We start from the raw sequence: 17,824 nt of genomic DNA, 5'->3' as shown, positions 1-17,824 counted from the left end.
TTCCAGTGAAAAGGACTTATGAAAACCGGCATTGCTTGTAGGTTCTGTCACCTGCAGAAACCTTCCCTCTGCTTTTTTCTACCAGGCTTTCCACCCTCAATGTCAGCACTGAGCCCTGCAGTAGCAAGTAGCTGTGAAAATGCACTTCGATACTTTGCGTTCTTTTTGTCTCAAATCTGTGGGGGTTTTGCTCTTTGGTGATTTAGACCAAGGTCTGGACAGAAGAGAACCAATTTCTTTTGTGTATACATACCCCCCTCCCACTGCTGCCCTCCCCCTTCAGTCCCAGCAGCAGAAGGAAACCTAACAGTTAACAGGCTCAGTCCTGCTCTTTCCAGGGGGGTCAAGGGGACTCCTAGACTCTGAAGGCTGATGACAGTAGCCAGTCCTTTCTCAGAGCACACGTACAGGGACACGGGCATCACCCCCTCAGGGAAATGGCTGGCTCCCCACACACCACCCGCCATGCGTGCTGCTCTCCCCTCAGGCCGCAGTGACCACAGATGAGCAGTAAGTGACTGTGTGCCCGCCTTGGTCACCATCTTCAAGAAACTGAAGTCATCTGATAGGATTTTGAGAGGTTCACGTTCAAATGCATGAAAATTTTTTTTTTTGTTTTTTTGTTTTGCTTTTTAGGGCCGAACCCGAGGCACATGGAGGTTTTCAGGCTACAAGTCGAATCAGAGCTACAGCTGCCGGCCTACGCCACAGCCACAGCAACGTGGGGTCCGAGCCAAGTCTGTGACCTACACCACAGTTCACAGCAATGCTGTATCCTTAACCCACTGAGCGAGGCCAGGGATCGAACCGAGGTCCTCCTGGATTCTAGTTGGGTTTGTTTCCCCTGCACCACGATGGGAACTCCCATGAAGTCCTAATGCGGATTTCTCTGGGAAGGACACACCACACTGCAGGAATGAACCCATCCATCCCACACTGGGTGGGTCCCACAGCTCCTCCAAGACGCAACTACTGCAAGCCCCAAGCCACCAGGGGTCACCACAAGGATGGAGGTTTGATCCTGGTAACATCTCAAGCTTCAACAAATTACCTCTGGCGTCTTTCCCCCGAGAGGAGGGCATCTTCGTCTGGAATAGCAGCGGAGAGTGGGTCAGCGCCTGCAGACTGCTGGCAGAGAGGCAGCTCCTCACGGCATAGCTGGGAGGCGGGGTGGCACCTGAAGCGACAGCGCAGTCAGCGCAGCCCGCAGCCCAGACGAGCCTTCCCGAAAGGCGCATCCTCGTGGAACTGCTGGGCAGACTCACCTGAAGCAAACACCTCGTCATCCTCTCCCGAGGAGGGAAGCTGCCGCGCACTGGTGCCTGGAGATGTCTCCTCACTCCTAGTGACTTCTGAGTCTCCTTTCTGCTCGTCGCAGACCCTTTTGGCTTGACCCTCAGCTTCCCCCTCTGCTGAAAGGAATCTCTTCCTGGACCCCAGCCCAAACTGTCCCCAGGAGGCGGCTTCCTCTGCCTTAGGCACACTGTCCCTGGGAGGCGACTGGTCTGGCAGCTTACACACTCCGAGCTCAAAGTCCCCCAGGATGGGGGTATTGGTGATGCTGAGTCCAAGGCCTTGCTCCTTCCCCTCTGGCTCCAGCAGCCACATGCCCCCAGGGAAGTCCCCACTGACCTCGCCCCTCCCTGCAGATGGGCCGAGGCTGCAGTCCACCGCTCTCTTCCTGCGGGGCCAGTCTTTAATCGTGTCGGGGGTGGTCTTCCCGCTGTGCTTGGGGGACGGTGTCCAAGGAACGACACCGTCTGTCTGAAATGGAGAGGGGGTGCTGGAGGGGCAGCGGGTGGGAGTACAGGACTGGCAGATATAGGTCTGTCCCCTGCTCTTGCCGGGGGTGCTATGCGAGGGACGAAGGCAGGGGGGTGACAGGTAGGTGGCTTCGGGTTTGCCTGAGGACTTGCTGGGCCTGGGTATGCTGAGCCCGGGGAGGGCGCTCTCCTCCCCTCGCAGGGTCTCGGCTTCGGACAGCGAGCCGGGGTCCACCTTTTTAATCCGCAGCTTGGGCAGACCGGAGGCTTGCATCTCCAGCTCCACCTCGTAGGTCTGTGGGCCGGGGGAGGCCCCGGAGGGCCAGGACGCTGCTCGCAGAGTCTCTAGCTGGGCGGCAGCCCGGCGCTGCCTCCTGCCTGCGGTGCAGCGCAGGTCATAGGAGGGGGTCGCAGGGGAGCTGGGCTCGGAGGAGGGAGAAGGCGGAGGAATGCCAGGGTGAGGCGGTGACGGCTTCTCATCTGCAGCCACCGTTCTGGACGCCTCGCCCTCTTCTACGGGGTCAACGCTGCTTTTCAAGTTTTCACTGCCGCGGTGCTGGGCTTCATCCAGCAGAGTGAGAAAGGCCGAGTCTCCGGCAGTAAGCAGCTGAGGGGACGCACACCAGTCATCCCCGAAGTCTGCCGCATGGTGACTATGGCTTTCGGGAGAAGGTAGAGGGGAGAGGGCGGCTTCCTCCTGCTTCTTTCTCGTGTCTGTGATGGGAGCTGGGCTGTTGGTGATGGGAGCTGGGCTGTCGGTCATGGCAGCCCTCAGGGCAGCAGAACTGTGAGGCTGGCCTTCCAGGAAGTGGCTTTGAGCTTCAGAGGCCTTTCTAGGTCCTGTCCCAGTCTTAGAAGGGGGAGGCGGAGGCCGGGGGGCGGGCCCGGCTCTCTGCCAGATCTTGGAGGGCGTCGAAGGAGGACAGCAGGGAGATGGGGCTGTGCTGGCTGATTTCTGGACCTCTCGCCAATCCTGTTCTCCAGGGGGAGGAGAGTCTACAGGCAATTTCCTAAAAGGGCTCTTGGAAACAGCACATAAAGAAGAGGTAAGGGGCTTCTTTGGAGAAGTCAGAGCTGTGTCCCCTGGTCTGCCTGGGGTTTTGACAGCTTCGTTCTTCCTCTGCCGTGCCAGTTTCTCTGCCTGAGATGCTGCGGAGCCCCAGGGGAGTTGGTGTTTCTGAGTCGGTGGCGTGCCCATGAAGGCGGCTTCTCCTTGTACCCTTAGGGCTGCCGCCCTCGAAGGTGTTCGAGGAGAGTATCTGATGGGAGTAAGACACTCACCCCTGGTCTGGGCAGTTGATGGAACCACGGCTGCTGAACAGGAGGTGCTTTCTGGACTGGAATTCACCAAAGATGGCCAGGAAGAATTCTGCAAAAATCTAGATGGCTGACTACCTGGCCTTTGGGGAGTTCTCAGTATCGTTTTAAGAGGAGAAGCACCTTCTACTAGGGAGAGTCCTTTCCGAGGAGTGACTTTTGATTGACATGGTGAATCCCAGCTGTGTGAGGAGTCCTCTTTTAAGAACTCCTTAAATATGACCTGTTTGGCTGGGGTCATCTCTGCAGGGGAGCCTTGCAGCCTCTCCGGGGTGCGCAGTGGAGTTTGCGGTGTATGAGGGTATCTTCTTGGCGTTGCTTTAGAACTTGGACATTTCCAGGACCTCTTCTCAGGAGTCTGTAATGATAGTTGCATATTTCAGTGTTTGAACATCATAACCCATATTCTCTCTCGTTTTTTTGCTTTTTATTTAGGGCCTCACCTGCAGCATATGGAGATTCCCATGCTAGGGGATCCAATCGGGAGCTACAGCTGCCGGCCTACGCCACAGCCACAGCAACATCCGATCCAAGCTGTGTCTTCAACCTATACCACAGCTCAGGGAAACACCAGATCCTTAACCCACTGAGCGAGGCCAGGGATCAAACCCACAACCTCATGGTTCCTAGTCAGATTCGTTTCTGCTGTGCCTTGACGGGAACTCTGTAACCCATATTCTCTAAAGAGTGTTTAGTAATCTCTGCTCTTCACTGGGAACTATTTCTGATCTCAGCCTAAAGCAGCCTCTAGGAGCCACATCACATGCTGTTCGCTGGCATTCAACGCGTGCTCTCAAGTACCTGCCATGTGCAGGAGGTGAGAGGGAACATGGAATCCACGGGCATAGCAGGCCATGGACATATGAGGCACAGCAACAAATTTAACATCTCAGAAAGGACACTCCCCAACCAAAAACTTCCCTTCCTTCTCAACAAAAATGCAGTTAAATACTCCAGCGGGTGAGGAGGTCAGACACCTATTGTTTAATCTTATTTGATCATTTCATGTGAGGCCCAGATAGATAATACAGTGGCCCATGCAGTGACAGGGGGAGCACAAGCAGGGCTGGCTGTCTAACCTGGCGAGCAGGAGAGGGAACAGGAATAGCAGGCCATGTCTTAAAGAATGGGGACAAAAGATAGGCATGTCGGGGAGAACTTAGCCACAGAAAACACACAGAGGCACACAGGTCAAAAGCAGCAGCTGTTTATGTCCTAGGCTGCTGGGAAGGTGGAGTGTGAAGCAGGCGTGAGGACCCAGGCCAGCCAGGCCAGCAGGGGGCAGACCAGGGAGGAGACGAACATGGTCCTGTAGATCTCTGGTTTTCAAACTCTTCCCCACTGCTCCCTCCAGGTCCTCCCCCTCCTCTAGGCAGTTTTGTGGGTTTCCAAACAAAGATGATTACTTTTGAGCGCAGGGTTCCATTTCAGGAAAACTTTTTTCTAAGAGATGAAGCGTCTGTGGAGCTTCAAGCAAAGTCATGTGGTCAGAGGAGCATCTGATGGGGTCACAAAGGTCACTCTAACCACTGGGGCAGGATGGGTGTGAGAGGGAAAAGGCTGCGGAAGTGTTCTGGGCAGGAACTGCAGGGATGGAGAAGAGGGAATGGGTATGAGATAGTCTGTCAATAAGACGGGCAGGACTGATTAGGCAAGCAAGCCTGAAGAGAGGGAGACATCCAGGGACTCCCAGGTTTCTAACTGGATCCAGTGGGCAATCTAACAGACCAGATAAATGACACTGACCATCGCAGGAAGGGGCATACGTGGTGCCCAGTGTAAATGGTAGATGAGCCCTTTCTGTCCCCAACCCCCGAGCTGCTACCCTAAGTCCCCCCCCCCCCCCCACAAATCATTCCTTTGGGTCAACCCCAACCAACTCTCATCTCTATGATTATTTTCTCTTCCCTGATGGACTCAGGGGATTTCCTCGTCCATGTCTCTGTGTTCCTCAGACTATTGTAAACATCATAGTGATTTTATACCTGATAAGCTGTAAGCATTGCAGAATCCATTGTGTTTCCTGAAGGCCTTTTAATTCGAGCTGAACCCTTCTCTGAGGGACTGATCATCTCAGACACTGCCCCAAAAAGAAGCCTCTTGGGAGACCGAATACTTTGGATTGGAGAATTTTCTCTTTGGTCTGCAAGTCAAAAACAGTGGCAATATTGAATTCTTTCTCAACTCCTCCTCCCCCAAGACTCATAAACAGCCAGTCCATACAAAAGAGAGGACACCTCATCTTTTTTGAGAGCCACCTAATTGACAGCAGTGGCAATGATGTGCCTTCCTGAATTTTAAGACTGCATATTAAGCACAGTCTCTATGTTAGGAGATGTAGGCAACTGAAATAGTTTAATTTACAAAGACAAATATAAAAAGACACATCTGATGATCCAAGCTAATGATGGATAAAAGAAGGACATACAGACAGCACCTTCCACCTGGGGATATCTTTTGGTAGGATCTGAACATAGGGTGGAAATTACAGGTAATTTCCCCAAGGACAGTGTGGACAACCTGCTGTGCAAATGAATCCAAGGAGATGACTGATGACGGTGGCCATGGACTGTTCATCTGGTCCATCACCTTGAACCTCAAATATTTATATCTAGTCTACTCCCCCCAGTGTCAAGTAAGAAAATGTCAGATTTCATACTTCTTTTCCCAAGAATACCTCCCACCAAGTTCGTGTGGACCCCCGAAGACAGGGAGGAAAGAATGTTACCTGACTTGACTTGCTGGAAGGAGTGAACTCTTTGTATACTTCGAGACTTTGGCTGAGACACAGAGTAGAAGGAACCAGAATTTGTTCTGCCGAATGACAGTTGCTTGATTCGAGGACTTCGTCTCAAACTTACTTCTATAAAACCAGAATCGTAGTTAGTAACCAGTAAGAAATGCAAAACACACATGACATTTTCCCATGTATGAAATGGATAAGATTTACGTAACATCATGTATAAGATGGATATTTGACAAGGTACTGGCTTTGAGATCTCTGAAGTGTTGTGACAAAGCCAATATGGATAAGATACGTGGTCCCAACAAAGTGAAAAAAACACAAAAAACCCAAAAACGACGCCTAGACTGTATTAACCTACAGATGTCTCATAACTGCCACCTTTAAGTGTGGTATAGACTAAAAAAAAGGTTTGTAAAGTATAGCGTGACTTTTGCTAAAAATTTAAAAATCATGGTTTTCATATTTATACATATATTTGTATAGAAGCAAACCCTGTAAGAGTAATATTAAAGCTAAATGTTAACGGAGTATTTCTAATTTACAGGATTATTTACTGATAATTAAGATTTTGGCTTCTCTAAATTTTCTGATTTTTCTACACTAAACATTAACTACTTGATTTAAAAAAAAGGAGTTAGTGTTTGGAAACCCCCTCATTCATCATGTTTAAAAATAAGCTACAGTACTTTATATTAACATAGTTGAGCTTTTGCTCTGAATCTCATTTATATTTTGTAAAAATACTTCTCAGAAACTCTCAGTACATTCTGTGTAAAAGACCATTTACCAGTAAACATGTACTGACATATACTGTGGGCCCAGAGCCGTCATGTCTGTAAAATATCTTAGGATATGCTGAGTGACACCACAAGTACAGAAAGGCTTTCACAGGAGTTCTCGTCATGGCTCAATGATTAACAAATCTGATGAGTATCCATGAGGACACAGGTTCGATCCCTGGTCTTGCTCAGTGGGGTAAGGATCCGGCGTTGCCATGAGCTGTGGTGTAGGTTACAGACGTGGCTCGGATCCAGTGTTGCTGTGGCTGTGATATAGGCTGGCAGCTATAGCTCTGATTCAACCCCTAGCCTGAGAACTTCCATATGCTGTGGGTGCAGGCTCTAAAAAGACAAAAAAAGAAAAAAAAAAAAAAAAAAAAGGCTTTCACAGAAAGTAGATAAAACACACAAAAATAGAACCCCCCCCTCCCCAAAAACAAAACTAGATAATACCATCTTCTCCTTTTTCCGGAGACTCTTCAACAACGTCAATATCAGGACCGGGATCAGAGGATCTGGAGGAACAACAAGCACAAGGACTATTCAGTATCAGTCATAATTAACACGTTACAGAGATACAGCCTCTCACCTCACAGGACCACAGGAGGTCTTGATGACACCACATTGGCAAGCCCTCATACACTACTGTCAAGAGTGAAATGGTTACAACAGTTTTTTTTGGAAAGCAGTTTTACAACATCAAAATTAAAAACATGTACATCTTCTGACCCACGAGTTCACTTCTTGCAATTGACCCTGCACATAAACTGCACAAGTGTGTAAAATCCACACACAATGTCTAGATGAAGCCTGGACAAGAAGGAGCAGATGCACTTCTCATCCACATGGTTACATACAGCTAAGAACCCCGCATGTTACATGTAAAGCCAAGTGTAAGACTCTCAGAAGTGGAGAGAAGAGGCGGGGACCTCAGGACTTGAGGAGAGAGCGGCAAGCTCCCGGGGTTTCCTTTTTGCTTCATAGATCCTGGATTGGGGGCTTGAGAAGCTAACAGCTCTCTGATACACCAAGAAGTGCAAACGGAAACTGCCCTAAGGAAAGCTAGCTCTCTCTAGCCAAAGAACCAGGAAAAGGGGCAGCCAAGCAAGACAGACTTTCAGACAAGAGCTGCCCTACTCCAACCAACTACCAGGAGAACTGTGGCCCCACCACACCCCCGTCTGAACAGGCTAAGCTGGGACCCCAAGCCTCCAGCCTTCCCAGGCAGTGAGCCTCCCTCCCTACCCATGTCAACACAAATTGTGGAATAGCCGCTCAACGGAATACTATTCAGCAATAAAACAGAATGAACTATTGATATATGCCAAGTAACAGAGGCCAATCACAAAGACTTAAGTCACGAAGGGCATGAGAAGGTAAACAGTGACCCACGAGATTAGGAGGGCTGCGTAGGTGTATGAAGAAGTTAGACAAGGATGTCCCTCACCTGCCCTTGATCTGTCTATGAAGTAGCCTTCTGGAGATTTGCTTATGTACTGGAGTCTCAGCCACACTCTTAGTCAGCAGCTTGTGAAAACCTAAAATGAAAACAGTGCGAATTTTATCAAGGAGCAGCCAGGCAGAGGGAACAGCTTCAACTTAAATATAGCTTCTAACTTAGCTGGAGTGGCTCTTAATGGTCTTGTGGACCATGGTCTAATTTAACATGATAGAACATTTTAGTAGCAGCACTATTAGAGTTTAATAATAAGTAAGCCAATGTAAAGTATTATTAAAAGTGCTCACTCATTAGTGTTAACACATCTGTCCACCTAGTTGGTAGTTCTTAAGCATGTGAAAATGCTGATATGCCATGGAATGTTAATATATTTAAAGATAAATCTAGCTGTCATACATTTTTTTCAATTAGACAGACTACTAATGGGAGGACTGGTTTTAAGGGAGATAAAAATGACTAGAAAGAGGAGTGATGTCAGTGGGAATGAGGAATAAAGACCTTTGAAAAAACTCATAACAGGAATGAGCACAGTGGCAAAAATGGTCAAAATCATTATTTCCAGAACTCTGGAAATCTGCAACAATCCAGGGAGTAGTTTATTCAACAAAAACAGCTGAATCTCACTAAGAATAGCAAGCTTTGTGGAACTTGCCCCAGACCTTGAGATTCAATAGCCCACAATCACAGTGAAACCAATAGCCCAGGAGCTTCTGGAGAATGGGATCCAAGCTCCTCCAAAACCCCACTCCCAGATAACTGTCACAGCGGGCCTGTCTGGCGGCTCCCTGGAAAATCCCACTCATAAGACCTGTCTCTATTTGACCTACCTCAGAATTCATCTGGTGCAAACAACCTTTTCCCAGGGAGCATTTACTACTGAAAACAATCAGCAGCAACTATAAACATCACAGCTGCTGGAGGTGGTGATAACACTTGGGGAAACCACTTGGGGCTAATCAAAGTGTAGACTGGAAAACTAGAAAATGAGATGTCTAAAGGGGACACTGTTAACTGCTGACACGTTCTTGGGAACCTAAAAGTCCACGTGCAGTCCATGTGTGTGCACGCCCAGGATGGACCAAGAAGGCCCTCAGCTGTTACCTTTGGCTGACCTTGAAGCTCTGGAAAACAGAATGCAGAGTTGTAAAATGCCTGACTGAGTACTAAAGACATGAGCCACTGCACACATAGCGCCCCTCAGCAAAGGCTAGGAAACTTACTATTTCCAGGCATGTAAGGAAATCTCTGTCCAGCCCTTAGCTGCCCATTCAGCTAACTAAGCAGAGACTTCAGCAGCTGTATATGACAGAATACAAACTTGAAAGAATGAGGTCAGGAAAGTAAACAAAAGCAGTAACAGTAAAAACAACCCTGCCCAGGTCTGATGTCGGAGTTGACTCAATGTATTATTTAAAATGCCTAGTTGTCAACAAAAAAAATGAGTCAAGAAACAAAGTATAGCTCATGCACAAGAGGGGGAAAATCATTCAGTAAAACCAACCTAAGAAAGTCCAGATATTGGATTTATTAGCCTAAAACTTTAAACTAGCTTTCTGAAATATGTTCAGAGAACTTACAAGAAATCCTATCTAAAGAACTAAAGGAACTAAAGGAAAGTATGAGCTTCATGACTTGCCAGAGACAGAAATCGTTAACAAAGAACCAAACAGAAATTGTAAAGATGAAAATTACATTATCTAAAAAGAAAAATTCATTAGAGGGGCCCAGTAGTTGATATGAGGTGCCAGAAGGGAGAATCAACAAATCTGAAGACAAGTAATTGAAATTATCTAGTCTGAGGGACAAAAAGAAAAAAGAATAAAAAAAAGTCAACAGTCTCATATACCTGTAGGACACAATCAAACACAACATAGACACAGTGGGAGTTCCAGAAGAAGAGGAGATAAAGAAGCAGAAAAAACATTTGAAGAAATACTGGCTGAAAACTTCCCATGTCTGATGAAAGGCATTACATTTCCTGGAAGCTCAATAAAGTCAGAGATCCACACCAGACAAATCATAATCAAACTGTCAGAAGCCAAAGGGGAAGAGAATCTTAACAGAATCAAGAAATTAGAAGAGATCTGTCATGTACAAGGAATTCTCAATAAAATTAACAGATGATTTCTCATCAAAAACACAGGATGACAAAAAGGCAGTGTGATCAAAGGAAAGGGCTGAAAGAAAAGGACTCAATCAAGAATTCTACATCCTGTTAACACTATTCTTCCAAACACGAAGGAGAAATCAGCACCTTCCCCCAACCCTGCCAAAAAATACCCCCAAACAACACTGAGAAAATCTGACACGAGCAGACCAGCCCTACAAGTATTACTACCAGGAGTCCTTCAGGCTGAAATGAGAGGGCCCTAGAGAGTAACATGAACCCACATGAAGAATTAAAGAGCAGTGGTAAAGGTACAAAGAAAGGCAGAAATGGAATAAAATTATTTTTGTTTGTAACTCTTTCCTCCTTTGAGTTAAAATATAAGATTATAAATGATTATAAATCTGTGTTGATGGGCATACAGTGTATAAAGATGTAAGATGTATGACAATATAGCACAAAGATGGGGGTAGGAAATAGGGCTAGCTACATAAGAGCAAAGTTTTTGTATACTCCTAAAACTAAGCTGGTATTAACCTCAACTAGATAAATTATAAAATATTAACTGTAATCCTCAGGGAAAGTGACATCACACAAAACAGTGAGGTAGGAAGCTCTCTAGGGTTTGGTCCCTCCTCCAAAATGACTAGTAAACTAGGAAAAAATAACCAGAATAAGCTGTTTTAGAACTCTGGAATCTGACCAGACACTTTTGACAACCAGGGAAGTACTTGATCAGAATAACACACAGGAACCAGCTACCAGCCTCCTTTCCTCAGCTACACGGCAGCTGTGGGGACAGCGGCCCATATTCTAGGAGCAGTTGGCTGGTGGCAGGGCAGACAGTGAGGACCCCGTCTTCCAAATTTGGGGTTACACAGTTCAGTCAGTGTGCCCTGGAGAGTGGAGCCCTGGAGGCTGGTGCAGACATCTGTCTTTGTTTCTGGTCTCTCAGGCTGTAGAAGCATTTCCCACTGCAGCTATTAGAAGATTTGAAGCGACAGGAAAACCTTCTTGTTTTTCCCTTTCTAGAGCCAGACATTTAAGGAAATATCTGTCAGGTCCTTGGCTAGCCATAGAGATAAAAGAACAGAAACTCCAGTGACCACACAAGTTTTTTGTTTGCTTTTTAGGGCCGTACCCACGGCATGTAGGAGTTCTTGGTCTAAGGGTCAAATTGGAGCTGCAGCTGCTGGCCTACACTACAGCCACAACAATGCCAGATCCGAGCCACACCTGAGACTACACTGCTCAGGGCAACCCCAGATCCTTAACCCACTGAGCGAGGCCAGGGATCGAACATGCATCCTCATGGATACTAGTCAGATTCATTTCCGCTGTGCCACAACAGGAACTCCAGGAATACACGCTTTGTAAAAACAGTTGGAAAAGGTGCAAGTGGACAGCCCTCAATAAGCAAAGATGAGCAATCCCTCAGGAGCAGGAGAATCTAAACTCCAGGGCTAACAAACTATAATATTCAAATTACCTATATTCTCAATAAAGAATTACAAAGCAGATAAAGAAACAGGAAAATATGCCTAAGAAAAAAAAGGAAGAATTTTACAAAAAACACCTTTGAGAAGGCCCAGACACTGGAATCACTGGTCAAAGATGTTAAATCAAATATTCTAAATATGTTCAAAGAGCTCAAGGAAAAAAAATAAAGAACTAAAAGAAGGGGGGAAACAAGGCATAAACAAAATGAGACTATTAATAAAGTAATAGAAGTTCTAAAACAGAGGCAAAGAGAAATTTTAGAGCTGAAAAATACAACAATAAATGAAAAATTCATTAGAGGGGTTCAACATCAGATTTGAGCAAAACAGAAGAATCAATAAACATCAAGATAAGATAATCAAAATTATCCATCTGAGCAGAAAGAAAAAAGGATGAAAAAAAATGAACACAGCCCAAAGGACTGTGGAATACCATTAAGCATAATAATATACAAATACTGGGAGTCTGAGAATAAGAGCAAGGAAGAAAAAAGGGTAGGAAAAAATTCGAAGAAATAATGGTGGTAAACTTACTAAATATGATGGAAATATATAGGAACAGAGTGTATACTACTGAAACTAAGCTGGTATTATTCAATAAGATAAGTTTAAGATATTAACTGTAATCTCCAAGGTAAACACTAAGAAAATAATTAGAAAATATACAGAAAAGACAAGATGAAGAGAATTAAAATGGTACACTACACTACAAAAAAAAAATCAGCTAAATACAAAAAAGGCAGTAATGGAAAATGGAAGAACAAAAGAGATATAAGATACATGGAAAATAAGTAGAAAGTGGCAGAAATCCTTCCCTATCAATAATTACATTAAATTACATTAAATGTAACTGGATCAAGTGCTTCAATTAAAAGGCAGAAATTAGCAGAATGGATCTTTAAAAACATTATCCAACTATATGCTGTCTATAAGCTCACTTTAGATATAAAGACACAAAGAGGTTGGAAAGTAGAAGGATAAGGAAAAATATTTTATACAAAAGAGAGCAGGCATGGTTATAGTATTGTCAAACAAAATAGATTTTAGGCCAAAAAACGGCACAAAAGAGAAAAGTACATTACAATAAGTTATAAAAAAAAGTTTAAATACTTTAAATATAAAAAAGGTTCTAAAAATTTATAATAAAGATGAAAAAAGTTCAATACATTAAGTAGACATATACACACCTAACAGTAGGAAACTCAAACTATATGAAAAAAAAAAAAAAAAAAAAAGACAGAAATGAAGGAAAAAAATAGGTACATCAACAATATTATTTGGAGACTTCAATAATATCCTGCTTTCAGTAATAGAACAATTACACAGAAGATCAACAAGGAAACAGAAGATTGAGCAACACCATAAACCAACCAGACGTAACAGAGATATATAGGACATTCTACCCAAGAGCTAAATCCACCTTCTTCTCAAGCACACACAAAACATTTGCCAGAACACGTCAAATGTTAGGACAATAAAACAAGCCTCGAAAAATTGCCCCATCAAAAAATGGGCAGAAGATCTAAACAGACAATTCTCCAAAGACATACAAATGGCCAAAAAACACATGAAAAGATGTTCAACATCACTAATTATTAAAGAAATGCAAATCCAAACCACTATGAGGTACCATCTTCCACCAGCCAGAATGGCTGTCATCAAAAAGTCTACAAACAATAAGTGCTGCAGAGGGTGTGGAGAAAAAGGAACCCTAGTACACTGTTGGTGGAATTGTAAATTGGTGCAACCACTGTGGAAAACAGTATGGAGATGCCTCAGAAAACTACAAATAGAACTACCATTTGATCCAACAATCCCACTCCTGGGCATCTATTCAGAGAAAACCATGACTCGAAAAGACACATGTACTCCGATCTTCACTGCAGCACTATGTGCAATAACGAAGAACAACCTAAATGTCCATTGACAGAGGAGTGGATCCAGAAGATGTGGTACATATACAGAATGGAATATTACTCAGCCATTAAAAGGAAAGAAATAATGGCATTTTTTGCAACATGGATGGACCTAGAAATTATCATGCTAAGTGAAGGCAGTCAGACAATGAGACACCAACATCAAATGCTTTCACTGACATGAGGAATCTAGGAAAAGGACACAATGAACTTCTTTGCAGAACAGATACTGAGCCACAGACTTTGAAAAACTTATGGTTTCCAAAGGAGACAGCTTGGGGGTTTGGGATGGAAATGCTATAAAACTGGGTTGTGATGATTGTTGTACACCTATAAATGTAATAAAATTCATTAAGTAATTAAAAAAATAAAAAATTTAAGAAAAAATTTAAAACTGAAATCATACAAATATGTCCTCCAATTACAATGAGATTGGAATGAGATTACAAAAGGAATTTTGGGAAACTCACAAATATGGGAAAATTTACGCACTCCTAAAAAGCCAATGGGTCAGAGAAGAAATCACAAGGCAAATTAGCTAATATTTTGAGATAATGAAACTGAAAACACAATATACCAAAACTTAACAGGATGCAGCTGAAGCAGTGCTTAGAGGGGAATTTGTACCTATAAATACTTGTATTAAAAAAGAAGCCTGTAATTTTAAAAAATCAGTAAAACCTTAACCTTAAATAACTGAAAAAGACCAAACTAACACCAAAGGAAGTACAGGGAAGCAAATAATAAAGATTACATAGGAAGTAAATGAAATCAAGAATAGAAAAATAGAAAATTCAACACAACTAAAAGCTGGTCCTTTGAAAAGATCTTTAAATTGATGAACGTTTAGATAGACTGACCAAGTAAAAAGAACAAACAACTATGAAAGATGGAGTAAAACTACCAATCTGACAGAAATAAAAAGGACTGACTATAAGGGAATACTATGAAAAACTGTATGACAACAAATTAGAAAACTGTCATAATGAGGAGTTTCCACTGTGGTTCACAGTGGGTGAAGAATCCAAGTGTCCATAAGGATGTGAGTTTGATCCCTGGCCTTGCTCAGTGGGTTAAGGACCTGGCATTGCCACAGCTTTGGTATAGGTCACAGGTGTGCTTTGGATCTGGTGTTGCCATGGCTATATTTTAAGCTTACGGTTGTGGCTCCAATTCAATCCCTAGCCCGGAAAATTCCATGTGCCATAGGTACAGCCATAAAAAGTAAATAAATAAAAGTTAAAAAAAAAAAAAAAAGAAAACCTAGATGAAATGAACAAATTTCTAGAAAGACATAAATTACTGAAAAGAGACTCAAGAAGAAATACGAAGTCTGAATAAACCTATAATAAGTAAAAGGATGAAATTAGCTATCACAAAAAACTTCCCCAAAATAAGATTAAATGGCTGAATTCTACCAAACATTTAAAAGAGAATTAACACCCTAACATATATAGTCAATTGACCTGACCAGGCAGGATGCTAAGACAATTCAATGAGGAAAGAACAGTCTTTTCAACACATAGGACTGGCACAGCCAGACAGCCACAAGCAAAAGAATGACATTGTACTCATCTTACACAATATACAAAAATTAACTCAAAAAGAACAAAGATCTAAATGTAAGAGTGTTAACTATAAAACCTGGATTGAGTAATGGATTTTTAAAATTTATTATTATTATTATTTTTTGTCTTTTTGCCTTTTCTAGGGCTGCTCCCACAGCATGTGGAGGTTCCCAGGCTAGAGGTCTAATCGGAGCTGCAGCCACCGGCCTACACCAGAGCCACAGCCACACAGGATCTGAGCCGTCCTGCGACCTACACCACAGCTCACAGCAATGCTGGATCCTTAACCCACTGAGTAAGGCCAGGGATCAAACCCACAACCTCATGGTTCCTAGTCGGATTCGTTAACCACTGCTCCACGAATGGGAACTCTGACTGATGGATTTTTAGATATGACAAGAAAGGCATAAGCAACAACAAAATAAACTGGGTATCATCAAAATTAAAAATATTTTATGTATTGGAGTTCTCTTGTGTTGCAGTGAGTTAAAGATCCAGCATTGTCACTGCAGTGGCTTGGGTTGCCACTGTGGCACAGGTTTGATCCCTGGCCTGGGAACTTGGAAAACTTTGGCCCCACCCGGCAGGGCTGAGAAGCCCCAGGCCAAACAACCAACAGTTTGGGAACACAGCCCCACCCATCAGCAAACAGGCTGCCTAAAGTCCTCCTAGATACACAGCCTCCTAATTCCAACCCGAGACAAAGCTCCAGCCACCACAGGGACAAGACTCAGCTCTACCTACCAGTGGGCAGGTACCAGTCCCTCCCATCAGGAAGCCTGCCACAAGCCCCTGTATCAACTTCACCTACATGAGGGCAAGCACCAGAAGCAAGAGGAGCTACAATCCTGTACCGTGTGAAAAGGAGACTACAAAAAAAGCTATACAAAATGGAAAGATGGAGAAATATGAGCCAGATGAAGGGACAAGACAAACCCCCAGAAGAACTGCTAAGTGAACTGGAGATAAGCAACTTCCATGAAAAAGTCCTGAGTAATGGTAGCAAGAATGATCCAAAATCTGGGAAAAAACTGGAGGCAAAGAGATAAATTACAAGAAACGTTGACCAAAGAAATAGAAGATTTAGGGAGTTCCGGTTGTGGCTCAGTGGTTAATGAACACGACTAGCATTCATGAGGATGTGGGTTCCATCCCTGGCCTCGCCCAGTGGGTTAAGGATCCAGCATTGCCATGAGCTGTGGTGTAGGTTGCAGATGTGGCTCAGACCTCACGTTGCTATGGCTCTGGCATAGGCTGGCAGCTACAGTTCCACTTCAATGCCTTCTGGGAACCTCCATATGCCATGGGTACAGCCCTAAAAACAAAGGAAAAAGAAACAGAAGATTTAAAGATTAAACAAGCAGAGATGCAAAATACAACAGCCAAAATAAAAAAATTCACTGGCAGGAACCAATAACAGAATACAGGAGGCAGAAGAGCAAATAAGTGAGGTGGAAGACTGACATGGAACAGAATAAAGAGAAAAGAATGAAAAGAAATGAGGAAAGTCTAAGAGAACTCTGGAACAATTTTAAACACACCAACATTTGCATTATAGGGGTGCCAGAAGGAGCAGAGAGAAAGGGCCAGAGAAAATATTTGGAGATAGTAGCCAAAACCTTCCCTAACATGGGAAAGGACTCACTCACTCAAATGCAGGAAGCACAACCAATACCATATAAAATAAACCCAAGGAGGAGCAGTCCAAGACATATATTAATCAAACTGACCAAAATTAAAGACAGAGAAAATATTGAAAGCAGCTAGAGAAAAGAAACAAATAACATAGGAGGATCCTGATAAGGTTATAAGCTGATTTTTTTAAGCAGAAACTCTGCAGGCCAGAAGGGAGAGGCCCAATATACTTAAAGCGATGAAAGAAAAATACCTCCAGTCAAGAATACTCTATGCAATCAAGGCACTAATTCAGATTTGAAGGAGAAATCAAAAGCTTTACAGATAAGCAAAAGCTAAGAGAATTCAGCACCCCTAAATCAGCTTAACAACAAATACTAAAATAACTACTCTAGGTAGAAAAGGCCACAACTAGAAATAAGAAAATTACAAATGAGAAGGCTCACCAGTAAAGGCTCATAATAAAGATAGGAAATCATCCACAGAAATATGCCACCAAAAACAAAAACCGTGAGAAGAGGAAGGTACAAATGCAGGACGCTGGAGATGCACATGCAATTAAGAGACCTGCAACTTAAAACAATCTTGTGTTGGGAGTTTCCAGTGTGGTGCAGTGGAACTGAATCTGACTAGGAACTGTGAGGTTGCAGGTTTAATCCCTGGCCTCACTCAGTGGTTAAGAATCCAGTGCTGCCGTGAGCTGTGGTGTAGGCCAGCATCTGTAGTGAGGCCACAGGTTCAATCCTTGGCCTTGCTCAGTGGGTTAAGGATCCAGCATTGCTGTGAGCTGTGGTGTAGGTCGCAGATGCGGCTCGGGTCCCGAGCTGCTGTGGCTGTGGCGTAGGCTGGCAGCTGTAGCTCGGATTCGACCCCTAGCCTGGGAACTTCCTATGCCTCAGGTAATGGTCCTAAAAAGACAAAAGAAAAAGAAAAAGCATTCCAAACACAACACTAAAGATAGCCATCAAACCACAAGAGAAGAGAAGGAAGAAAAAAAGACCAACAAAAACAAATCTAAAACAATTGACGGAAGGG

General features: G+C 44.0%; 1 protein-coding gene across 1 annotated transcript in view; it reads right to left on the bottom strand.

Moving 5' to 3' along the window:
- Positions 1–17,824, bottom strand: part of TICRR (TOPBP1 interacting checkpoint and replication regulator) — a 57,139-nt gene that overhangs the window by 1,285 nt on the left and 38,030 nt on the right. The window contains exons 16-21 of the mRNA XM_021098959.2: positions 8,053–8,143; positions 7,059–7,120; positions 5,809–5,943; positions 5,066–5,223; positions 1,266–3,438; positions 1,052–1,177 (exon numbers count right to left, since the gene is read on the bottom strand). Of these exons, the coding sequence (XP_020954618.2) occupies positions 1,052–1,177; positions 1,266–3,438; positions 5,066–5,223; positions 5,809–5,943; positions 7,059–7,120; positions 8,053–8,143 (2,745 nt within the window). The remainder of the gene's footprint in view (positions 1–1,051; positions 1,178–1,265; positions 3,439–5,065; positions 5,224–5,808; positions 5,944–7,058; positions 7,121–8,052; positions 8,144–17,824) is intronic.

Source organism: Sus scrofa, chromosome 7 (genome assembly GCF_054392235.1).
Source record: "Sus scrofa isolate SSC_HxYL_T2T_F1_AM1 chromosome 7, Sscrofa_HxYL_maternal_Yorkshire_Landrace_v2.0, whole genome shotgun sequence".
NCBI lineage: Eukaryota > Metazoa > Chordata > Mammalia > Artiodactyla > Suidae > Sus > Sus scrofa.
The sequence above is the reverse complement of the archived record's forward strand: the minus strand, read 5'-3'. Positions and strand labels throughout refer to the sequence as shown.